Source organism: Callorhinus ursinus, unplaced genomic scaffold, assembly GCF_003265705.2.
Source record: "Callorhinus ursinus isolate GAN/ISIS: 27379988/994484 unplaced genomic scaffold, GSC_fseal_2.0 scaffold30, whole genome shotgun sequence".
Lineage (NCBI taxonomy): Eukaryota > Metazoa > Chordata > Mammalia > Carnivora > Otariidae > Callorhinus > Callorhinus ursinus.
In genome coordinates this window covers 12,019,710-12,046,008 of record NW_027397092.1, presented here as the reverse complement: position 1 = coordinate 12,046,008, position 26,299 = coordinate 12,019,710, and the positions used below count along the sequence as shown (strand labels likewise).

Here is a 26,299-nt window from a genome sequence, read left to right as displayed (position 1 = left end):
TGAGACCAATCACAGGACCACAGAATGCTTCCCTCCCCCACACTCACCACTACATTACTGACGGCCTATTTACCCTAGTTCCTTTTACCTAATGCATCACTTGCACCTTTCAACAAAAAAAAAACATAGGGCACAGTAGAGAGCAACAGCCAAGTTTGAAAAGACTGAGCTAACATCGCAACTAGAGTCAGGGCACACATTTTGGAATTACCGGACCAGAAATTAAAAAGCTATGATTAACATGCTAAGGGATTTAACGGAACAGTAGACAAGATGCAAGAACAGGTGGAGAATGTTAAGCTGAGAGATGGAAATTCTAAGAAAGAACAGAAAAGAGGTGGCAAAGACCAAGAACACTATAAAAGAAATGAAATATGCATTTGATGGGCTCATGGTAGACTGGAGAAAGCTAGAAGAGAATCTCTGAGCTTGAGGACTGGACTATAGAAAATCCTAAAACTGAAAAGCAAAGAGAAAAAAAGAGATAAAAGCCACAACAGGATATCCAAGAACTGTGGGGGAACTGTGAAAGTTGTAAATACTCACAATGGGAACAGCGGAAGACAAGGAAAGGAGAAAAGGGAACAAAACAATAGTAAAGCAATAATGACTGAGAATTTCCCCCAAATTAATGTCACACACTAAACCACAGATAAAACAGAAAAAGTTAATGGGACAATAGACAAGTCAATTGGAACAGAATAGAGATACCAGAAATACCTCACATAAATAGTCAACTGATCTTTGACGAAGGAACAAAGGGCAATATAATGGAGCAAAAAGAGTTTTCAACAAATTCTACTGGAAAAACTAGACAGTCATGTAAAGAGAATAAACAAATCTAGACACAGACCATATGCTCTTCACCAACATTAATCCAAAATGGATCACAGACCCAAATACAGAATGCAAGACTATAAAACTCCTAGAAGAGAACATAGGACAAACCCTGCATGACCATGGATGTGGTGAAGACTTCTTACCTACATCATCACCGTCTAATCTGTGAAAGCGATCGCTGATAAAACACACAGCGGGCAAAGAACTGTCCCTCAAAACATACAAAGAACTCTTAAAACTAAATAGTAAGAAAAGAAAACAAATGATTAAAAAATGGACCAAAGATCTTTTATTTTTTTAAAGATTTTAATTTTTTATTTGACAGAGAGAGAGACCGCGAGAGAGGGAACACAAGCAGGGGGAGCGGGAGAGGGAGAAGCAGGCTTCCCGCTGAGCAGGGAGCCTGATGCGGGGCTTGATCCCAGGACCCTGGGATCCTGACCTGAGCAGAAGGTAGACGCTTAATGACTGAGCCACCCAGGCGCCCCTGGACCAAAGATCTTAACAGACACCTCACCAAAGAAGATATGCAGATGGCAAATACGTGGATGAAAAGATGTTCCAATGTTTAATTACAGATTAAAGCAACAACCAGATAACTTCTTCCCACCTATTAGAACGGCCCAAATCTGGAACACTGACAACATCAAATACCGGTGAGGATGTGGAGTAACAGGGACGTTCATTCACTGTTGGTGACAATGCCAAATGGCACAGCCACTTTCGAAGATAGTTTGGCGGTTTCTTACAAACCAAAACATATTTGCCATACAGTCCTGCGATTGCACTCCTTGCCTTTTACCCAGATGAATCAGGAACTTATTTCCACACAACAACCTGCACCACGGATATTTATTCATAACTGACAAAACTTGGAAGCAACCAAGATGTTCTTCAGCCAGAGAGTGGATAAACTGTGGTACAACCAGACAATGGACTATGATTCCGCACTAAAAGGAAATGAGCTATCAAGCCATGAAAAGAAATCTTAAATTCATATTACTAAGTGAAAGAAGCCAATCTGAGAAAGCTACACGCAGTATCGTTCCAGCTATATGATATTAGGGAAAGGGCAAAATGATAGACATTAAAAGGATCAGTGGTTTCCAGGGGTTAGAGGTGAAGGAGGATGACTAGGCAGAGCACAGAGGATTTTTAGGGCAGTAAAACTATTCTGTACGATACTACAATGATGGATACGTGTCATTAAACACTAGTCAAAACCCATAGAATGTACAGCACCGAGAGTGGACCCTAATGTACTCTATGGACTTTAGGTCATACCGATGTGTCATTGTAAGTTTGTCGATTGTAACAAATAAATCACTTTGGTGTGGGATGTCGATATTGGGATTGTGCGTGTTGGGGGCGGGGAGTATATGGGAACTCTCTGTACTTTCTGCTCAGTTTTGCTGTCAACATAAAATTGCTCTAAGAAATAAAGTTCATTATTTATTAAAAATAATATTTTACTTCCATGAGATTATTCCTGTATTAAGAAATATTTGCCATTTTTATAGCAACATTATTCCAAAAAAGAGCTTTTCTGGTAATTATCTCATGAACATTTTTTTCCCATCGTTATTTCTCTGGTGCGGTCATCTGCTGGAAACTCCAGATGTTACTCATACAGAAGAAGGTAAAGTGATTTAAACAGGGCTGCCCAGAAGCTTCATCAGCCGAGCAGGTTAAATCAGGATTTGAAATGACTAATTTACCCTTTCCATGGTTACACCCATGACCCTATCCTGTAAGAATCTACTGAATGGCCCAGCCATGTATTTTATGTCATTCTGCTAATTGTAGAAATTGCATCTATGTCTCTTCCTTCTGGATCCTTCTACAATGATAATTTTGGTAAATTCAAGCTTTGGCAAAATATTTCAATAACTCTTAAAGCTGTTTTATATTATTTTCCAATATTTGGACTTTTCAAATGCTATACACATTACATGTTATGCCAATTCTATGGGAAAGAACAGTGTCGATATGTGTCAATATGTTTTCTTTTTGGTTGAATAAACTAGAGTCAAGTGAAATGAATTACCTTGACCAAGATCACACAAGGCGACAAAACTGGAAATCCTCACCCATCCTGCCAACTCCATATTTCCTCTTGTTTCTATCATTCTCAAATGATATTGATTTAAAGGATGTTCCTCTCAATCCTACACAGAATTTATAGTCATAATAATAACCACTTCTACAGCACTGCAAAAATAAACAATGAAGATAGTAAGGTAGAAAGAGAGGAGGTAAAATAAATAACTATGGAGACAAATAATAACTGTGACTCACCATTAAACTGAGATCAGAATTCCTTAAAAATAATAGCAAAACGGTGTACCTGGGTGGCTCAGTCGGTTGAGCATCCAACTCCTGGTTTCGACTCGGGTCATGGTCCTGGGCTTGTGGGATCACGCCTTGCATCGGGGCTTTGTGTTCAGCGCAGTTTGCTTGAGATTCGCTCTCTCCCTCTCCCTCTGCCCCTCCTCCCACTCGCACGCTTTCTCAGACAAATAAATAAAATCTTTTTTAAAAAAATAGCAAAATCTTCTTTGCCTCATAAAGCAATATTACTTGGAAGAGATGGTGTGGTCTGCACGTGGTAGGATGTGGGGAAAGTGGGGGAGTTCAAGGAAACGGTGGGATGACCCCCACAGACCAGCAGAGAGAAATCAAATCAACGCCTTCACGTTCTATTAGGAGAGCTACAGGCCTTCTTTTCTCATGAACAAAGCAATGGCTGTTCACAAGCAACGGTCTCTCCACTTTGGCGGGCTTTAAGTAACAAGATGCTGTGAACAGCTGTGAGTCAAAATGTCGAGAAGAAATCCACCACGACCAGAGGATTTGGGTGCTGGCTGATCACACCCGTAAGAGCTGAGGTCACGGCCAGCTCTGTCATTGGATAAAGGGTCCATGCCCTCACCCCCTCGCAGGACACTTGGTGGTTTTCCCAGATTCCTTTGAGGTTTTCCTTGGAGAACTTCTTTTCCCTTAGCCTCTGAACCAATTTGTAACAATCTAAAAGCTCTATTAATTGGTGAGTCTAGTTTCTAAAAAATTGACTAATTCAGGATGTAAACATCCAAGCAAATGTTTTCCTTGAAGTCATCAGCTTGGGTGGTGACAAGATTATTTTAAGAGAGGCTGTCTTGGATTAAGTCAGTCTGTCTATAGAACCAGTAAAAGCCAAAAAGGAAGTGTATTATTATCATCTTGTATTATGTAATATACAGAGTGACATGACAATGTTTTAGTACATTATGCTTAGGCATTGAGCTTTTGTTTAACGGCACTGTGGCTTTGTATTAGGTGTGCCATTTAAAACTGACTTTTGCTTTGAAAGTGTCTAAAGCTTTTAATGAAGAACACAATGTTCTTGTATTTGTTCATTTAATCAAAATCATTTAATGGAAACCATTTAATGGAAATAGCCAGTTTTATATATACTAGGTGCTGAGCTCATCGAAGAATCAGATGCCTTCCTAAGAGAAAGGGCACTCTTTTAATAACCAAAAAGACATTTTTTAGCAATTAATTTGGCCACATGGTTCCCCATTCCAGGTTTAATGGTATTCCCTGCCTGTCACCTTATACTTTTCTCTATGCGGGGAAATAGCAATATTTTGAGCCTCTGAATCTTTTTTTCCTAGCCTTTCCCTTCTTTTCTCTACTCTTTAAATAATGCATTCTCCCAGAGATCAACATTTCAGCGTAGCCTGTCAAGGTTCTCTTTCAATATCTCAGGCAAGCACGGAAAACCCTGCCTTTCATCCTGCTCTTTTAAAATTACCTTTGTCAAGCATCTCAACTCTAGTTTGTTTTCTGCCAGAAATAAAATCTACTTGCAGTACAAATAAAATATTCGGGGACTTTTTTTTTTTAACTTAATTTGCAGCCACAATTCAAGCATAAAGCCCAGCAATTGCTATGTATCTGTCCCCCAGCTACTTAGTGAGCAGCAATATTAAAGCATTTCTTTTTAAAACTAGTTCTATATGAAGAAATCAGTCAAACCAGTTCTTATAACATAGTTGTCCCTTTTTAATGGCCTCAGTGAGTTGGGCGTGCATCCAGAAGCCTCACGTGGGCTCTGCTACCCACATACCGGGGTAAGGAAGCCTGTGTGTGTAGAGCTATAAACAATAGTAATGAAATAGCTTTGTGCATCAGTGCATTTTTCCTAAATGGCAATTCATAGATAGATCCTCATGTTTAGAGTTCATATATTACATGGAGCCTAGGACCCTTGAGTAAGGTCACCTGCCAATTCAGTGCTTCTCACAAAACCTGAGAGGACTCCTTCACAGCCAAATAATTAGCCTGAAAATCTCCTAAGGAAGAGGGAATCCAGTTCCTATTGTCTTTTTCTGGTAAAATGAGTACAACAGAAATATGTGTGTTGGAGGAGACCCAGCTTATTGTATTTTTAGTACACAGTGCTTACCTGAACGTATAAACTTGCTGGACTTTGGTTTTTCCAGATGTGAAATGAAAACGGGGGAGAGAAATGTGCTCTGAGCGACTCCCTTCCAGCTCCTACATTGTATGCACCAGTGTCAGTGTTTTGGCTAGAGCTTGTGGACCCCTTGCTTGGACAATTGGAAGTTGGGGTTGTGGTAATGCAGTGCTAAAGCATTTCATACAGGCTTGTAAGAGCCAGTTATTAGATTTTCCAGAATTTTGTGAGCCAGCTGTTAAACCCAGCCATTAATTTTTTAAAAGATTTTATTTATTCATTTCAGAGAGAGAGAGAGAGAGAGACAGAGAGAGCACAGGCAGATTCTCTGCCCCAGGGGAGGGGCAGAGGGAGAAGCAAACTCCCCAATGAGCAAGGAGCCTGATGTGGGGCTCGATCCCAGGACCCTGGGATCATGACCTGAGCCGAAGGCAGATGCTTAACTGACTGAGCCACCCAGGCACCCCAAACCCAGCCATTATTAAAATTGAAGTATATAAGCTTACAATTCAATAATTTCTATTTTATAAGCACTAAATACTCAAAACTCAACAATTTTAATTATTTCACTACCTTTTACTATTAGTTATGATCTTGAGGTCATTGACATCTATTGTGCTTGTACTGTGGAAATACTATATGATTGTGTGATAATGAGTCTGGTCCTGTGAAGGAGAGAGAAGGAAGAATCTACAATGCAAGCACAATTCTAACAAAGTTTAGGTCAGGCCAGTAGGGATTCTTTGAGCCAAAATCACCTACCAAAGGAATCCCTCATGTCACAGGAAAAAAAGCTTTCTTTAACTGCCCTCCTACACTTAATCCCTGTGTGAGAGCAGCCTATTGGAAGCATGGCCTTGGGCCAATATCGTAGAGGTAGGCATGCGGACAAAGAGAGAGATGGGCAAGTGCAGGGAAAAAAAATGGTGGGAGCTGAGGAGGAGACTGGAGGCCAGCAAACAGAAATAACGCGGTTGTGATACAGGGTTCAATAGAAGCAAAGGGTGGGTGATGCTGATTATCACAGGTTTAATTAAAATCCACTCCTTCGAAACATCTATTCAAAAATACAATGGATATGCTCTTGACATCCAAAATCTCTGGAGCTGGTACTCTCAGCTTTGCGGGTGAAATATAAAAGAAAATATTTGCTAGATAGACAAGCTCTTCTCCTACATCCCTTCAGGTTACCAGCTTCCTGAACTTGCAGCTGTCATCATGAATGAGTGCAATGGTAGGATGGGATGGAAGGAGCAACATTTCCAAGTCACCCAAGAAGAATGCTGAGGAAGAGCAAAGTCAAATCCACATTGTCCAAGTAAGCAGAAGCCATTTATTCATTTATTCAATCAATCATTTTTTAAAAGATTTATTTATTTATGAAAGAGAGAGAGAATGGGGGAGGGGGGGCTCAGAGCAGAGGGAGAGAGAGAGAAGCAGACTCCCATTGAGTGCAGAGCCCGACATGGGACTTGATCTCATGATCAAGAGATCATGACCTGAGCCGAAACCAAGAGTCAGACACTCAACCTACTGAGCCACTCAGGCGCCCCTCAATCAATCAATCTTTATTGTCATCAACTGTCATCAGCTAGACATTAGTGTTCTAGTGATACAGCAGTGAACCATTCAGAAAAGATCTTGCCCTCATGGAGCTTATGTTCCAGTTGAACAGACAAACAATAAAGGAATAAACAAAGAGATTGAATAATATGTAACTTCAGAGACCAACACTTGATGAAGGCAATCAAGCAGGGTCATGGGATACGGGATGATGATTTCATCCCACACAAGTGGTTAGGAAAGGTCTTTCTCAAGAAGTAATGATTGAGCAATAGCCATGATTAGAGTTTTCCCCTTTCCTGATGAAGAGTATAATTTGACTCCAGCTATTCTAGTTCCTCCTGGCTCAGAATAATTGCATGTCAAAACTAACACAACATCCACTTGATATTGACCTCATTCTCTATCTACCACCTGCTCAAGAGCTAACAGATTACAGATAAATACATTGAAGCAGAATAGTCTATGCTAGTTTCTTTGTTCCAGGGCAATTGTTATTAAAAAAAAATCTCTGCAATATTTTTGGGGAAAATAGTAAATTTTTAAAAATATTGATAACTAGAATCCTATGAATATAAGCAAAACCACGGGGATTTTTAAAATTTTTTACTTTTTTTCTTTAAAAACAACAGTTACTCCTTTTATTTTCTCTCAAGATACAAAATGTGCAAAATAAAAAAGTTCTTGCACATTTAGGTTTCTACAATTTAAGCATTACTATCTTGAGTTATTAAATTCTATCTGATTTTGGATAATAAGGTTGATAAGGTAGTTCATATACAAAATATGAGAGGCCCAGAAAGAACTAAAACCCTCTTCATTTTTGTTACACACGGGATTTATATATTTATTCTGAAGCAAAATAATTCATCATTTTGGCTTTGACATAGTCACTCAATTATTGTATCATATAAAAATATTATATTATTGTCAAGCCAGGTTTACCAGCCACCTATATGAAATACAGAATAAGAAAGATGATCTCTTTCCCATTAATTATAAAAATCAATTTTATAACATGACTCCAATCATTGGAACATGATGACAAATACTAGCTCTGCTTTCTTCGTAATCCTCTGTAGCATGTCATACTTCGTAGAAGTCAAGCAGAAAGCCTCCAAACCTGCCTGTGATAGGTAATAGTCCTACTATGACGATCTACTTTGGCTTTGGTCTACAATCACTAAATTCTTTACCTTAATTTCAGGGTAGGTTCTACTGTAAACACTTGGGAAGCTATGTCTCAAATCCCTGATCATGGCTAGAACTGCAGAGAGGACACTGTTCCTGTCTGTTCTAAATGTCCCCGTGTCCAAGCTGCCACTAAAATAAAAGGTTCAAATGTTAGTTAAGCAATATATTCTCTGCTCTGTGTTGTATTTAGGAGAGGTTACAAGAAATCTGCTTTTAGGTATTTCAAGATCACTTGTTCCAGAAGCGTCTCAATCCTCTGCTAATAATCAAGTAGACCAGGGCAGGTTGACCACTTTGTGTGGCATATGTGGATTTTTCTATTGCTTTGTCACCATTAAAGAAGTCCAGGCCACCAATATAGGAGGAAGAGCAGTCTTTCATAAGCCTACAGCCATGCAAGGCTTCTGATTTTCTTTCTGATCACACTTTGGCAATTCCTTCACAGCAAATTCAATGAAGGGTGGGAAACTGGTGCTTCAGTATTTCCAGCGAATCCTGTGCCAGTCTATCACACAAGCTCCTTTCCCAAATCCTGTGGCCCTGTCTCTTCCTGGCCCATGCTAGTCGGGGCAGAGGTTTCAAGCAGAAGGGAAGGCAGGCTATTAAACAATCTGCTGGCGGGTAGCCATGCTGTCCTAGGAGGACGGATGGGCAGCGGATGCTGCAGCCAGAGAATAGCAGGGAGCTACACAACCCTTTCCCTGCCCTTTTCTGTCCCCACCGGACACTTCCTCCATTCAAAAGCATTCTCTTTCCCTTGTAACCAATCTACCGCTTCTGCTCGTGCCATTTTAAGTTTGTTTTTCTAGCCTCAGAGTTTGGGAAGGTCACCAGGATTTCTCTCCCTCCATATTGTTTTTCATCAATTCCGTTTCATTAGCCCAGTAGGTCCTTCAACAACTGAAAGAAAGATCTAAAGATCTGAAAGATTCACATTATGGAAGGGCATAGTTTCTGGAAGTTTTCTTTGATTATTTCTTTGATTACTACTCCGCCATGGCGCCTTTTTCCCCTTCTGTATTAGCAACCGCTTCAACGCTGGGTCTCCTGGATGAGTTTTCCTGTTTTCCTCATGGTTGTAGTTCATTCTCCAAAACCCAAATTCAGCCTCAGCTGAATCTCATGTTCCTCTATCGAATTTTTAAATTGGGGAACCACTGTTTTCAGTTCTAGGAAACTCTCTGGTCCTCTAATAATATTCCTACAAGAGTTTACATTGTATTCTATCCAGGTTTTCCTCCATTTTCCATGTTGGCTCTGCCTCCATAACAGAGGTTTATTGTAGTTTTCCACCATGTCAGCCTCTTTTGCTTCCATCTGAGCTGCAATGTTCTCATGACGTGGTTGTGATGTTCCTCTGTCTCTTCACGTGATAGCATGCCGGCTTTTAACACCGGTGCGTCACTCTGGTTCTTTCCTGCATACTGACAGCCAGGGGAGGGATTTTTCCTTCGGTGGTTACCAGTGATCCCCATGGTCACTTTGTGAAAGCCTCTCAGTTCGCAAATCCAAGGAGGGATAGGCTGACCTTAGCTCAACATGGAAACTACCCCTCCTAAGATGCTGTCAGGCAAGGGACAGCCTCTCACCGATGCATCCTGCAAACAGAAGAGATGTTCTTTCCTTCCCCCAGGTCAGCCGGCCCTTCCCATGCACCCCCTCCATAGTCCTCTCCCATCAAATCCAGCGACTCCCATTTACATTTTGCCCCCCATTTGCACCTTCCTTCAGGAACTTGATATCTCACTGTATGTGGAACCTCATCGGTTTGCCAAGGTCAGCCCCTGATCTTTTCTGGATGGCTGTATTCTCCAGGATGGCAATGTGAAGCCAGGTCACCATCTTTCCGGAAACCCACATCCACACATTTTAAAAGCATTCTCAGTTCTTAGGAAGATAACACGCTGCTGGAAGATGAAATCATATTATTATTATTGCTTTCCTAAATCACCACTCTAGAAATAAAATATATATGGAATTGTGTGGTAGTACAAAAATAGATCGGGATAAGGTCACACAAATATGTAGCTTTTATAATATTCGTTAAATGTTCACTTTTGATTTACCAGCCTCATCACTCATCTGGTTACTATAAAATGGCTCCAGTTATTAGCTAATTTTTCATAATAGTATTGATAGCTAACATTTACCAGCTATCTACTATGTGTCAGGCCCTGAAGTAGGTGTGGTGTATGCATAAAGTTATTAAATTCTCACGAACCCCTATGAAATAGGTACCGTTCTTTCCAACATATTATAATATAGGAACAAAGGCTCTGGGAAGTTAAGTAACTTACCAAAGTCACACGGCTAGTAAAATGATTTAGTTCCTTAATTAAATAATGAGCTACTTTAAAATAGCTCATGTATCATATTTTCTTGCATCCCCAACTGTGCTTGGCACGCAGGCCCTCAGTAAATAAACAATAACTGAGAGAAGAAGCAATGTTTTATTCATACTTGATCTCTGGAACACAGTGCTATAAAGTGGATGCTCCAGAAATGTTTTAATTATAAAATAAGGAATTAACAAGCTACCAAGATTTAAGAAACAAATTCAAGTAAGATGACCTAAAGTTATTTATACAGAAGACTTGACTCTCGGCCACTAACCGGGGTTGCTGGAATCCAAATATATACAAAATATTGCCTCTGTCCTTAAAGAACAAGCAGTCTGAAGGGAAAGCAGATATGTGAACAGTTAAATATAATAAAATGCAATTGTTTTTACGTGCCTATATAAAGTGCTATGGTGTTACACGTGAAAAAAATAGTAATTTTTCCAGTAAGATCATAAGGTTTTCACTTCTCATTAACAATTGAATCAGACATACAAATAAACACTACTTTAAAGGTTTTTTTATTAGAAAGTTTATTGCATTAATCTATCCTCCTTTGGTGATAATAAATGACAACGTGAGCTAATACTGACCAAAGTTTACCATCTTTGGAAAATAGAGATATTTTCACACTGAAAGCATTTTTGTGTTTGCTACAATCAGGAAAATTCTTACGTATTTTGATTTTTTTTCCTTTTAAAAATATATGTTGCGATTTGTTCATATCAAAAGGAAGCCTGGATTAAATACTGAATGAAAACAAGCAGACCCGGTGTTAGGTCACCACTGGTCAGAAGACCCTAAAAGGGTCGTTTGCTGTACATCTTTAGTGAAGAAATAAGCACTCATCCATACTATGTGACTCACACGGGCACATTTGTATACACTTCAACGACGTAAAGCCTTTAAGATCAAAATATCTATTAAATACTGAGTTGGAATAATAAAGACATTACCGAAGATAGGAGATTTGTTATTTTAAAAAACATAACCTTAAAATGCAATTTTTTTGACTTCATCTTATTCTAAGTGGTAACTGGACTTCTAATGTTGACATGAGTTAGTAGTGTAATACTCCCATGCAACTTTTTCAATATTTATGGTTTAAAACCCCCCAATAATTGTGAAGTACTGCTGTAGCTCTTTGGAATGACCACATTTTCATAAAGTGGTTTGCATTTCTCACAGCACACAGTGGTTGTGCTAATAGAATTGGTTGGGATAGGTTATAACTATCTTATAAAATTCTACATCGGCTTTCCTAAAATTGGTGAATATAATTTACTATAGAGATAATGCTAAACACATTGCATGCTCTCTTGGTATAACGACTATAGCATGTGAGAGGAAATTATAGCAAGCATTGTAAATAATTACGAAATATTCCTTATCATATAATTCACTATAAATAACATATTCTCCATATTACAGCAAGTACATAAGCTATTAGCTGGGCCACTTTTGATGTATTTATATATAAATACAAATAGTTTATAAATTTCCTGACATATCATCCTCTAGGGAAAGAAGAGTTTGGCTGACATTCCTACGTGAATGGCTTTTCCTTGGTATTGCCAAGCTCATTCACTGCTCTGACCACTGTAGGATATGAGGAAGAAATTAATTTTAGCGTCCCAATGAATGAGCTCAAAGGTCAAGAGAATAGAGTCACGGTGTATAAAGAATTACATCACCATTAAATTACATTAGACATATCTGGAAGGATCCAAAGGTGGCAATTTCAGGGGGCGGAAAACAAACTTGCCAGGTCCTTTTGTCTTTTAATTCCAACAGATGAATTTCTCTCTTTACCCAAACCTGGATCAAAATATCTAGGAAGCTTTGGCTTCTCAACTATACCTCTCCAAATACACTATGTCATTTTTACAATATCCAAAATGTTATATGTGTTCTCGTGTTTGAAAAATCTTGAGTGAACTCTGGTGAGCAACTGTATCGCCGAACTCTGTATCGCCTCTGATACAAATGTGGTGTCAGAACAGCATCAATCCTGAGCAACTGGTCTACCAGAGAGAATGCACAGGGAGGGATGTCAGTGCCCCTTCGGAATCCACATCTGCTGCTCAGGCTTTCTGCTTGAGATGCTCTTGTCTTTGCACAGGAAGCTTTCAGGGTTTCGGTGTTTTGTTTTGTTTTTTTTTGTAGCGTAATGAGAAAAAAAATTTTTTTTAACTCTATCGAGGATGTTATGGGGAGACTCAAATGTATCATGGAATAGTAAAGAGATGATGCTTAAACGAGAAGAGGAAAAAGACTTTTTTTCTTACCAGAAAGGACTTTTCGTGGCTAGTGACCCACAAGTGTCTCAATTAGATGCCTACCCACCCCCTTAAGCCAAGGGTCAGCAAAAGGGTAACTGTTGGAATGAATCAATTGTTTCTAAGGTGTGTTCCAAGTAATTGCATATGTCCTTGAATTAACTATGGGGTTCTCAACAAGAAACAACCACCAAAGGAGTGAATGTTCGAGGTGGGTTTGTTCTATCATCTCCCTGACCAAATCACCACCATGGGGGCAGGTGTGTGATGTGAACTCACTGGATACCCCAACTTGATAACTGGCAGGGACAATGCCTTATGTATATATATTACTGGTGGAACGGGTGCACAATACATATATGTCAGCTGATTCACTGAGACACCCCATAGGGTTTCCTGTCTTTAAAGATTCACAGCCACAGTTTTCTCTCATGAAGTTGCTTCCTCATGCAGCATTTCAGCCCTTCCGCTTGCTCAGGTAAGTCAAAGAGAAACTGGCTTTTTTGCATCAGGTTGGCATTCTCGAGACAACCACCTTGAAGTGAAAAACGTTAGTGCGTGACAGGTGTGCACAGGTTGAGTATCCATTCTGGTTTGCTTGGGACAGTCCAGATTTAAGCCCATGGCAGGTTAAATATTAATAATGCCCTCATTTACACTCAAAAGTGTCCCAGTTTGGATGATCAGTTGTGGGATCATCCCAATGAAGGTCTTCAGTAAGACCAATCTGTGGTACTTGCTAATAACCAACAGCTCCTCACTCCCCTAACCCCCTGGCTTAGCCAAGACTCAGAACCCACAGATCAAAAGGAGCTCCATTTTGGAACATTAAAAAGCTTCTCTAGTTCAATTATAAGCCATTCACCTACGGTTACTTTACTATTTAAGTAATGACCGATTTTTAATAGATTTGATTTATATACTTATGTCTCCTCCCTCCAAAAGGAAAAAAGAACAATGCATTTTTATCAGGCAAAAAGATAAGTGGCAATAATACAAGAAACAATGGACATATAATATAATTTTTTTCATTAACAATCCAAGCACTACAAAACATAGAATATACAACTTAAAAATGGAAATACAAATTAATGAAAAATGGGGTACACGTCATATTAGCAATGCAAAAGACCAGCTTAAGCATAGTTTCTCTAAATCAACAATTAATAAAAGGAAAGTGCCCTTTTCTCAAATATGCACAAAAATATTCTGGTCACTTCTAGGGAAAAATTAATCAAAACTTTCTAATTCTATATTACAGCATGTGTTACTAATGGTTTACAAAACCGAAGCATCTTCTTACACTTAAAATTTACAACCTTTTCCAATCATTATACACTTGTTCAATCCAGTCTCTCAAAAATAAAACTATTTCATTTCCATATTTATGAATAATTATTGATATGTTATGGACCTTAAGTGGTGAATATGTACGATGGGGACAGTGATCAGAATGACCTCATGGATCAAAAGTGGGCCAAGGGTCGAAGAAGACAACCCTCTGCCGGCCACACCTGTATACTGATTCCTGAAATAATTCTACTATTTCTAAAATAATTCTAATTTTTCATTTCTTCATCCTAAAAAAGGTCTAAAGTTTTCATATTTAAATGTGCTAACCAATTCTAGAGTTTACTCCAAGTCTCTCCAGGTATGCCACTTGACAGAACATTTCTTCCTGGGTTCATATTATCCCTATAATTCTGAGTCCAGCTGAAAAAAAATAAACATAAGTACTCGATAATATGCCCCTTCTCTTCTACACGCTTGGTGATTCACACTAGATTTTATGACAAACTGCACAATCCTCGGTACAGCTCTGCAATGCAAATGAGAAAGAAAATATTGAAATTGCACTCGTTCAAGCCATACTGTCAACAGCCACCGCACCCCATGACTCCCTCCCAAGGACTTCCGCATGTTCATGCTTTTAGCCCAGATTTTATAGGAAGTCGCGCTTCACGAGTGCAGTTCTAAAACTAAGAAGAAGAGGAAGTCACATTGATATCTCCTTCCGAGCCACCTGTATAAGGAGGACCTACGGTCAGTCAGCCTCAGCTTTGAGCTTTCTGGTTCATGTCCAACAGTTGCCTACCAAGTAGATTAACATTCACCTAAGGTGGCAAACTTGAGGATGGAGAAGAACCGAAGTGCAGTTCTGGAAACTGTTCCAGCGGCTACCGAGCCGTCCTTTGGTGTCATTCGCTGCTGATGCTGCTGCTGCTGCCACCGTCCTCTCGCTTGGGGGAGGAGGAACTGTCTCGGACTGGCAGCAGGTCATAATGGCAAGGGATGTGACTGTTCTTTGGGAGGTCGTATGGATCCTGGGTGAGATGCCCATTATTGCTGAATATTCCTTGGACAACACTCACTGTAGGTTCTGTGACAACCAGGGACACATTAATTTATCAGCAATGGAATATTTTAAACAGAATAGAATATGGCATTTCTTGCGAATCTCAAACATATAAGAGGAGCACTTCCAAAAATGTAAAGAAACACTATTTTAAGAAACAAAGGATGGGGCGCCTGGGTGGCTCAGTCGTTAAGCGTCTGCCTTCGGCTCAGGTCATGATCCCGGGGTCCTGGGATCGAGCCCCACATCGGGCTCCCTGCTCTGCGGGAAGCCTGCTTCTCCCTCTGACCCTCACTCCCCCCTGCTTGTGTTCCTGCTCTCACTTGTCTCTCTCTGTCAAATAAATAAATAAAATCTTTAAAAAAAAAACAAAAAAAACAAAAAAGAAACAAAGGATGGTTTTATAATCACATGGAGGTGGCTACGCTATGGCTGTTAGACCAGCTGATGCACACAACGGCGTTCTGAACAACAAGGTGACTGTAGGGTTGGGATGAAGACATCCAGGGACCAGACAGAAACCCTGGATGAGAATCATTGTCTGAAAAGCACCTTGTAGGTAATCTAGTCCAAATCCTTTATCCCGTAGGTGAGAAGACTGAGGTCCTTGCAGGGTAACTCAATTCATGGAAACACTTAACAAGTTCACTGTAGGACTCAGGACCCAGGCTTGCAGTTGCATGCCCACATTAAAGTGTTGGGTTTACCAGATGGCTCAAAGGGGGATCGTGACTGACTTTTTAAAAATAAACTTAGGTCACTATACCTTCCATTTTTTTTTAAAAGCTGTCTTAATTCTTTAAGAATAGTTATTCATCTTTTCAGTGACATGTCTGTGGCATAAATTAATTACTAGTGACTAGAGTTAAATTAGCCACTTCATTTACAAGTAATAGAGAACTTTTTAAAGTTTAAATCATAAATTTGAGGAAGAGAGGAAAAATAAATTAAAATACATAGCCCTACTCTACCTACCCAGTGACAGCCCCAAATGGTATTTGTAAGGGGCAATCAAAATTCTAATTTTAAATTGAATTCTTATTAATCGCCATCCCATTCACATCCAAGAATATGAGCAACATATCATACAAATTTAAAAATAAAATGTTTCAATCCTGTAAAAGCATTATATTAACGTAATGAATATGCAACCAGGAAATGGAACCACCTGTTTCATGCCCTTGAACCATTTGTTTAGGCTAACTCAACACAAGAGCTAATGTGAGACATATGCTATTCCACAGGTGTGCTCAAATAGTCACTATGGTTACAAAACAAAAGGTGAACAGCCAGGTGAGAGATAAGGAAAATTTACTTTAAATTTTCTAAATGCCATTTTCCCTTAAAAATTTATTTGACACCAATTAATAGGGTCACTGAAAACACAGGTCGCACTGAAAATATGGACCTGTGTCTTCAATAATGTTTATACAAACTGTTATCGTATACTCAAGGACTTTTAAAACTGTTTAAAAAAAATTCCTATATTAGGTTCTTCCTTTGGTTAGGGGAACTCACCAACTTCATAGACATTCTTGTTGGCTAAAGTTGAGTTATTGATCTCTGCATAGGGGGAATCTCTCCGTGCTGGCGACTTCATCTCCACATAGCCACACTCTGAGTTTTTCGGGATAAGTACAGGTGGGTCTTTAATAGTGGCATATGGGTTTTCAGAACTGCTTAGAGAGCAGTTACTTGAATTATATTCGGAATTCTTGCCCAAATCTGTAAAGAGAGATGGGGGAGAAAAGCAAATACTATTTTATGGACATTAATTTTTTTCTTGGGGGTAATTTACTCGGACAGGTTACTTCTTTCTCTTTGTAGCTACATTTCTATAATTACATATATCGACAACAACACCATACATTTCCACTTATTTTGGAGAGAATCTGCTATAAAATTACCCATCTTAAAGTAATTTTAGCTCCCCTCTCAGGTGAGTATCAATGTGAACATTGTGGATTTGATTTCATTTTGATTTCGTTTCACACACAAAATTAATTCCATTCCAATTTACTAATAGTCTCTGAATTCTCAGAGGTTTCAGTCAAGAAACCACCTGTGGATACCCCTGGGAGCACAAGAAAGTTCTATCATGGTGCTGAGGGAGGTTTTTGTGATGTGAGATTTCCTTGTAAAACCTCAGGACTGGGCACGTGACGTTATTCATGTAACCATGCTGAGCTCTTGTTTTCCTGCTATTTCCTTTTGTGTGTGTGTGTATTTCTCTCTCTCCGTAAGTCCTACATCTTTTCAAAGAAATATGAGTGTTTCCCCAGCAAACAGAAACCTTTGTTCCCCTAGACTTATGCTCTAACACCATGCACCTATGGTCACGCTCTTGACCTCAGTCAAACATGTTTGTGTGTTTGGTGGGGTAATTAACCACATCAACAACTGTACATTTTCTCTACACTGCCACTCTTGCTTGTTTAGCCAATTATTTCTGAATAAATTGTTTTTAAAATTATGGTTCTGATAGATGTATTTCTTCCTTAAATTTACACCATACCTTTCAAGGATTTTCCCATATAACTTCTGTCAAGTCCAAAAGCTCCTGTGATAAAGAAGAAAAAAATCTCTAGTGAGATCTGGAAACAAGAGAAAACCCATCTAATATTCCAAGGTCATGGAGGAGGATGGTTTGGGCACCCACTATCTCCCCACTGCAGGAAATAACCAAGCCTGTTGCTTTTCAAACCTTTGCACCAGGTCGCTCATGCTTGATGTCTTCAGCACTTAGAATTTAAAGTACATATATATATCATTCTGATCATCCTCCTGCTCATTTACAGTGACTTTGGGAAAGGCTGATCAGTACAGGTAGAAAATAAGGCATGGATGAATTGGTACACTTGATTCAAGGTCCCACTGTGGAAAGGACATAGTCAGGACTAGAACTGAGACAAAGGACTTCGATTTCATCACTCGCTCAGCACATGACTTTGGGCAAGATGTTCTACTCTCTCTGGGTCAATTTTCTTATCTCTAAAATGAAGAAAACAAAACCTGCCTTCCAAACTTTACAGGGCTGGTGTGATCCTTAAGTGAACTAGAGCGCACGAAAAGGCATGGTAAACTTTGAGGTGCTGTATAAATGAATGGTGTTTCAGTGACTGTAACACTAAATGTGTCCTACGACCCCAGCTCCAGTCTACATGCAAGCATTCCAAGGCCTCTTCCATGATCTTTTAAATGGAATGTTATAGACTTACATTAGAAACAGAGAGTAAAGTAATGACTTATGACAAATATTCAAATAAATAGGAGAATGGTAAGGAGACGATCACCTGCCACTGTGCATGTGCCCCTTAGAGTGATAGTAGACTCAAGTTAGGATGTCCTGGGGGACACACTTTTGTGAAGGAAGAGGGAGCATCCCTTAAAGGGAGAGGGTGTGTCTAATATCGTGGGACAGGAAATAGGAATGTCCTCCTTTCTCTGAGAATGTTTTCCTGTCTTGGGTCTGCACTGTGAAGTCTAGCCAAGCTCCCAGCTGGTGGGAAAGGTGCCCTGTTATGCAGGGAGGCATGATAAGGATAGTGAATTAACCTAATCAAAGTGCGGTCTGGTCCTTGCCCTTAGTTCCTGGGAGGTGATCTCTAAGTCCTTGGAATATCCCACCCAGTAAGAGTGTTTTTGTTTACCTGGGGCCTAGGGTTACATTGGATAATGTAACAAAGTGATTTATGAGAGGGGGTTTGGGCCACTTAGTGTCAGCTCCATCTCCAGATGGGCCGGTTGAAAGGTCAACCACACGGGTGGTCAACCATGTTGACCCAACCAAACTCTCATAAAAACTCTAGACACCAAGGCTGAAGCCAGCTTCCTTGGCTGGTAATACTTCATGCGTCTTGTCATATACTATAACCAGTAAAAGGTAGCACTTTCCATGATTCCACTGGAAAAGGACAACTGGAAGTTTCTGGCTTGGAACTTCCCTTGACTCTGCCCACTGTGTCTCTTCCCTTGGCTGATTTTCCTCTGTATCCTTTGGCTGTGATAAACTCTAACCATGAGTATGACAGCTTGCAGTGAGTTCTATGAGTCTTTCTGTGGAATTATGGATCCTGAGGGTAGTCTTAGGGATTCCCAGACTTTGTAAAGGGACCACATGAAGGTGGGTAGGACCTGGGGGCTCTCAGAGCTCCCTATCAGGGAACTCTGTCTTTGCTACTCTGCCAGATTCACTCAGCTGTCTACAAACTGTAGCAAAATCTTGTTAATTGTCTGTCTTGGTCTTAACTGTGCAACGGCTAGCATTCCCCAAGAGGCTAAGGAGAGGAGCAGCCTGAGGTGGAGAGTAAATTAGGGAACAAGAGAGGCACTGTCATACCAGTACCCCTGCCAGGTTTTCTCTGTGGGCTGTTTTAATGAGGGAGCAGGCGGTTTTCCTCATATAAACTCCCATATGTTCCAGTCCCTGGATAGATGCTTTCAAATGCTTGGCTTAATCTAATTCGTACAATGAGTCACAACATGATCACTGTCTCTGTTTCACAAATGAACTGATCCGCTTCGTGGGGTTGATGAGCCCGGTGTCATAGAACAGAACCAGAAATCAACCTTAGGGCTTTTGTGTCAGGTTCAGAGCTCTTTCAGACAACATCCCAACAACTTTGCCATCATGTCAAACACCTACACATTTCAGCATCCATAGTGTGCCTTATCCATAGTGTGGTAGACAGAAACACTCTTACTGGCTGGGATATTCCAAGGACTTAGACATCCATAGTGTGTCCTTTGTAAAGGAAGACTTTCTGGGCAACAAATGTAAGGGGACATTACATGCAGAATTGCTCTTGGATGGAAACACATGAAGGAGACCCAGAATTTCCAATGAGGATTTTACATTCTCAACAATCAGTCTGGTGGTTCTTACTGAGACAAAAAGCAGAGAAGTTTATATGTGACCACTGCCATGACTGTGTTCTAGAGTCTGGACCAAGTGTAGCAGGTGAAGGTGGAAGAGGAGAACTTTGTTCTCATTAGTGCCAGGTAGTGCTTTTTTTTTTTTTTAATAATTTATTTATTTATTTGAGAGAGAGAATGAGACAGAGAGAGTACATGAGAGGGGGGAGGGTCAGAGGGAGAAGCAGACTCCCTGCTCAGCAGGGAGCCCGAAGCGGGACTCAATCCCGGGACCCCAGGATCATGACCTGAGCCGAAGGCAGTCGCCCAACCAACTGAGCCACCCAGGCACCCCAGGTAGTGCTTTACTAATATCAATTCATGTATTTCTTGGAGCTACATTACTAATGTAATGTAGACTTAAAAAAAAAATCTCTGATGTTAAATGATTTGACCTATAGGTATACTGTGAATCTGGTATCTAAGTAATTTGACTGTGTTCAGAAATGCACAGCTATTTGATAACGTGGATATAGAATGCAGATAGAAGTTAAGAATTTGTATTCATTTTCCTACTTTAACATTTGCATTTCTATAGTAATAGGGGATTCCAGAGCCCATAAGGATTAGTTCCTACATCTGGCTCAGGTGATTCGGCATATATGGTATTCCCAGAAAGATCAGGGGAGGAGTAGTTGGAAGACGAACTTTGAGACCCGATTTTACCCTATTCCTTCCATGAAGTCCTGGGCAACCTCTCTGTGCTTCCCAGTTTATTACTTTAAAAAACCAAGATTCATGGAAGGGTCCACCCAGTAGGGTTGTCAGATTCACCAAATAAAAACAAAGGAAGGACATTTCAATTTGAATTTCAGAGAAACGACAAATAATTTTTAGGGTAAGTATGCCCCATGCAACTTTTGGGATATATTTATACTAAAAAAATTTGTTGCTTATCTGAAATTCAAATTTAAATGGGTTTCCCAGCCACCCTACCATCAAATAAATGCAAATGAAAGGGTTTGCTACCCATAAGGTAATGCACATATCAGTTACGGCATCATCAAGTGCCTCCCTGAAATCAGGGGCAACTGCTTGGCGATGGCACAGTTCACTTAGTGGGGTACCACAGCAGCTCTTTAAGGCTGGTCCAGGAGGTCCTGCCCCCTTTTCAGGAGGGCCACGAGATCAAAATTATTCTCCTAATAATACAATGACATTACTTGTCTCTTTCACTCTTGTTCTCGCTCAAGTGCGTGGTGGTTGTCTAAGAGCTGCACCAAGTGTGGGATCACCAATGACTGAATGGAGAAGCAGATATGAGAATCCATCTTCTCTGAAGCTAGACGTTAAAGAGATCCAACAAATGTAAAACAGTGCCACTCTTTTCACTAATTTGTTTTTGTTTTAGAAAATGTAGTTATTTTTTTCATAAAAATGTGTTTTACGTTATCATGATACTAGATTACTGTTATTATAAACAAAGCAATAGATAACTATTTCAAATGGTCTCAGTTTTAATTTGTAACATGGTATCAATAGGTATAACACATATGGAAAGAAGCTCTTCAGGATTCCTGATAACTTTCAAGAGTGTGAAGGGGTCCTGATTCCAAAATGTTCGAGAAGCCCCGACTTACTATCTTCCTGTTAATATCTTCAGGGAAGGGGCCCTCAAGTATGGGTGCCCGTATTAAAAGAGAGCAAAGGGGAATGCACACCCTGGTACCACCCTGACAGGATTCAGATCCCGGCTCTACCATTTAATAGGCTTTGAGACTTTTCTCAAGAGACTTACCCTCTTTGTGACTCAGTTTCTCAACTGTTACATGGACATCATGATGATGATAATTACAGTACCTACTTATCAGAGTACTTGTGAGAATCGTGTAAATTAATATTTGTAGAGTTAGAATGGGAGCTACAAGCAGGCAGAGATTCTCGTCTCTTTTTATCAATTCCTGGCACACCCTAGGACCTTAATAAATGTTTGTTGGATGAATAAAGCAAGTAGGACAGTAATAAGCCCCATATAGACATTAGGTATAATTCTATCATTCTGGTTTTTTTCATGCATATTTCCAATAGATCGCTTTGGCACATCATAAATCTATGACTATCTGAGGGGGCTACAAGATAAGGGAGCTTGTTGAAGACGGATGTTGGGAAAGAACTTGCCAAGCTCGTTGAGGTAGCCACCATGTTTCCAGTCCGCCGGCAGTGTGCCCGTGCAGTCTGCCACTGGGCCTCTCTTCCCAGGATTCACATTTTTCAGATTCGCAAACAGCTGATTGTTCTTCGACTGTTAAGAATATAAACCGTCAAAGATGTAAAAAGAGAACACAGTGTTACAGATGTGGGAAAGCTTGTCCGTAGCATGGATCAAGGGCTGGTTCTTCAACGAGGCCATGCGGGGGGGGAGGGGGGAGCAGAGGTGACTATCGGATGGGCCTTAAAGGGCAGCAGGAATACATGTCCCTTGGCCCCAACGATTCCCCTACTGCCTCAAATTCTTCATTTTGCTTAGTCGCTCTGTGCCCATTCAACTTTACTTGAGTTAACGTACATGGAACTTTGAATTAAAAAAAGTTAAACTCTTGGTTTGAGCTCTCCTGTCAAACACTGTATGATTTTTTTATGAGTCACCAGTGACTCTGAGCAGTTTTCTTAGCAATAAATGTGAGGGTAAGATTATGTACTTTGCCTCCTTCCCTGAATATGTAGGAGAACAAATGCAATGATGGACACGAAAGTCTTTAGGGCATGGGAAGTGCTATTTAACTATTAGGCACTATAATTAAAATCCAGCTGCATTAGCTTAATTGCAACAGAATTAATTTGATTAGCTTGGTCTTCTTCTAGCAGAGAGCTAAAATGAGACAATGGAGATTGGAAATATATAATTTGGGACCATCGGAAGAAATGCTTGGGATTTCCGAGGATTCTCGAGGAGACGGGGGGTAAGGTGAGTGGTATGGGAGGAGTATCCCTGGGTGTCCACCCTTCTGGGTGCCTATAAAACGAGGATAACAATCACTCTTGAGTCACAGGATCAGTGTGAAGGTTAGATGAATTTATATTTGCAGACTGGTTAGAAATGCTTGGCACATAGTTTCTATTTGATCACTTTTGACCTACACAAAGTGTAGTTCAACCTAAACCTCACATGGAGTTTGTTTTTGGGAGGAAAGGACAGGTGGGCCCAATAGGGCACTAGAAGTCAGGTGGTCAGAAAAGACAAAGGAAAAGACCCGGGATGGAGTCTGCTAAGGTTGGCTCTGAGACATCATTTTAAAAAACCTCAGGCAGTAATTAGAAACATTTTTCCAAAGAACTACGCTGGCACCGGTGCAAATTGGAGACAAGGAGACCGTGACTCGGACCGCAACCGCCTCCCTCACGAACTGGGGAGCTCTGTTTTGAAGTGAATGACACTCCCCATTGCGCGGGTTTTTCACCAGTGAACTTGAGATTCTAATACGCAGTCAACAAGGTAAGAGATATAAAGGACCGAGAGCCGCATCCGGCCCACAGCAGCTCTCCCTGCATGCTCCTTCCTGTCGGCTCTCTCCCCTGCGCACCTGCAGGGCCTGGGAGTCGCTTCCTCTCACCTTGGCGATGGTCATCCTGCCCCTGTTGTTGACATGAGGGGATGTGGCACACTGGGTGAGCGTGTGATAACTGGGGTTGGTGAAGTAATGGCTGTTCGCACTTCCCCCGTTGCTGTGGGGAAGGGTTTCTGTAAAGAAGAGAAGGAAACGGTGAAGGCTCCCCTAAGTCTGCATGGATAAAAGGGAAGCCAAATAACCAGAACAAATGTCTGTACCGCTTCCATATCACAGGCTGGGCAGAGTCCGCTCCTGCCCAGCATACTCAACAAAGCTTCTAGGAGCAGCAGGTGTCTGCCTCCCTACCTGCCTCCTAGAAAACTGCAAGTGTCCTCTTTGCTCTGGGGCTCATACACCTGGGAAGCCATCACTTTGAAGCTACTTCTGCCATAACCTGCCTCTTTTTTTTTTTTTTAGACACTTAAGCTCTCACCATAATATTCTGTGCTAGAAACAAATTATTAAGCAAATCAGCTGCTTTAAGTATTCCCCTAGAATCTGTGTATTTATAAACATGTAACCCATCTGAAATCCTCCAGTAATTGCCCAAAATAATAAACACTAAGTGTACAAATTCCTTAGTTTAAGTAGTTTCTTCTTCTTCTACTCCTTCTTCTTCTTCTTTTGGAAGGAGTGAGCATGTGTGTGTGGGGGGGGGGTGGGGAGGCGCGGAGAGAATCTTAAGCAGACTCCATGCTCCAATGTAGAACCTGATGTGGGGCTCGATCTCAAAACCCTGAGATCACAACCTGAGCCGAAATCAGGAGACGGACGCTTAAACCGACTGAGCCACCCAAGCCCCCCTAAATGGTTACTTCCTCTGATGAAGGAGCATGTCGCTTAAAAATTTACATTTCTGGGGACATGTGACAGAAAGATTTTAAAGAGTTTTCTTAAAGAACAGCTTTGGTTCTTGCTAATACGACGAAACTGCTTCTTCCATAACTTTGCGCTTAATGATTTGTATGGGCCCAGGGGCAGGTTAGAAGGCACTCTGTTAAGAGCCCAAGGCCAGAGACAGAAGACCTGGTTCTCGTCCCTGATCTGCACCATGACCTTACCACACTTATGGATGCCTCCTCCTCCCCGCTCCCAGTCCCCGACATATGACAAAAGCTTAGGTGCCCAGCAAATCTTCCCCCAGGCTGAAATTCCCCAAGTCTAAAGCAACCTCATAATGAATCCAATTTAAAAACCCTCATGGAAGCGGCGCCTGGGTGGCTCAGTGGCTAAGCGTCTGCCTTCGGCTCAGGTCGTGATCCCAGGGTCCTGGGATCGAGTCCCACATCGGGCTCCCTGCTCAGTGGGGAGTCTGCTTCTCCCTCTCCCACTCCCCCTGCTTGTGTTCCCTCTCTCTCGCTCTCTCTCTCTCTCTCTCTCTCTGTGTTGAAAAATAAATAAAATCTTTAAAAAAGAAAAAAACCCTCATGGAAGACAACAGTGATGATTTTGCTACTGTTGACCTATAAAGCACATCCATAACAATGTATCTTTTCCAAACATAAAATTTTCCTCAAGGCTAATGGATAGCAACAACGGACAGCCCAGCCACAAGCCCCAGTTTCAAAGAACCAGGATGAAACCTTCCTTCTCTAGGAGTAAGATGGCTCTAGGGAGCAGTCTTACCTGAAATGGCATAGTCTGCATTCATGACCCTCAGAGCAGGGGTGTATGTTACTGCTGGCATGCTCGATTCCTTTCCCTTCTGCTTTTGTCTATAAATAATGAACAAGGCCAGCAGGAAGAGAACCACCAGCACAAGAATGATGATGCCCACGATCGCGCCGATCTGGTAGGAATCAGCCGGGAGAGCCGTACTGGTCCTGCTCAAGCTGTTGAGATTTCCAACTATGATGACACCGGCTAGCAAAGGGAGAAGAGATCTGAGTAAGGACAACAGGGTGCCGGGTAAACGTCTGAACTCTATTTACGAAATTCTCCCACTGGGTTCCTGCTGGGATATTTTCAGTTCATGAAAGGTTAATTTGGAAACTTTTAGAAACTGCAGGAAGGAAAAACAAACATTCTTCATTTGCGGATGTTGTTGGCTCATCTGTGTCCAGAAAAAGGCTGCTCCAAGCCTCAAAAATGGGACTGGATTTCCCGAACCCAAAGACTTCATGGTAGGGTTTGGGAGCTTCTCGCATGAAAACACTAAATAAACACTTAGACCAGACCAGGAATTCACTGGAGGTAATGATTTATCTAGTTTTTACCATGCTTTATTTATTAAGCAGTAGTAAGCTTATGAAGGGCTAACTTCTAAATGCCTCAACTGCTTAACTTAATTTTATGTCTATCTTTAGCATTTCTAAGAGTAATTGTCCTTCCAAGCAAGGATAACTCCATTGTAAATCTGGTCCAAGATGAGATGGGGCTGCCTTATCCTAATTTTAGTGGGCTTTTTACCCTGGGAGATCTTGCTCTATGCAGTTATTTTCTATGACAGAAAGGTCTGTCCTAGTAACACCTGACAAGATCACCCAAAAAGCTTACTCATTAACATTTAAACTGTAGCTTTACATAATTCTTTCTCGCATTCCATCCAATGAGGACAGGAAAGATATGAACTGTGAGTCAAGAAACTGGGTGCCTAAAAAAATTGATCCAGAGATCCTGAATTTTCCTTTAAGCACTTAGCCTGGAGTTTCACCATCTATCTATAAGGGAGGAAACTGGCCTCCAACCAGGTGCTTCCAGCTCAAACGTCCCTGTGACTTTATGATTCTGAGGGTTAGACTTCCTTATTAGACAGCCTGCTCCGAAACACAGAGCATGGAGCCCCGTGCTGTGTGATCACA

At 40.8% G+C, this 26,299-nt stretch overlaps 1 protein-coding gene across 6 annotated transcripts in view; it reads right to left on the bottom strand.

Moving 5' to 3' along the window:
• Positions 1 to 10,605: 10,605 nt before the first annotated feature.
• Positions 10,606 to 26,299, bottom strand: part of MEGF10 (multiple EGF like domains 10) — a 164,467-nt gene continuing 148,773 nt past the window's right edge. For all 6 annotated transcript variants that reach the window (XM_073878610.1, XM_025860821.2, XM_073878612.1 and 3 more), the window contains 6 exons: positions 25,125 to 25,361; positions 23,502 to 23,629; positions 22,069 to 22,192; positions 17,552 to 17,596; positions 16,555 to 16,761; positions 10,606 to 15,060 (listed from right to left, as the gene is read on the bottom strand). In XM_073878610.1, the coding sequence (XP_073734711.1) occupies positions 14,879 to 15,060; positions 16,555 to 16,761; positions 17,552 to 17,596; positions 22,069 to 22,192; positions 23,502 to 23,629; positions 25,125 to 25,361 (923 nt within the window). In that variant the 3' untranslated portion in view covers positions 10,606 to 14,878. The remainder of the gene's footprint in view (positions 15,061 to 16,554; positions 16,762 to 17,551; positions 17,597 to 22,068; positions 22,193 to 23,501; positions 23,630 to 25,124; positions 25,362 to 26,299) is intronic.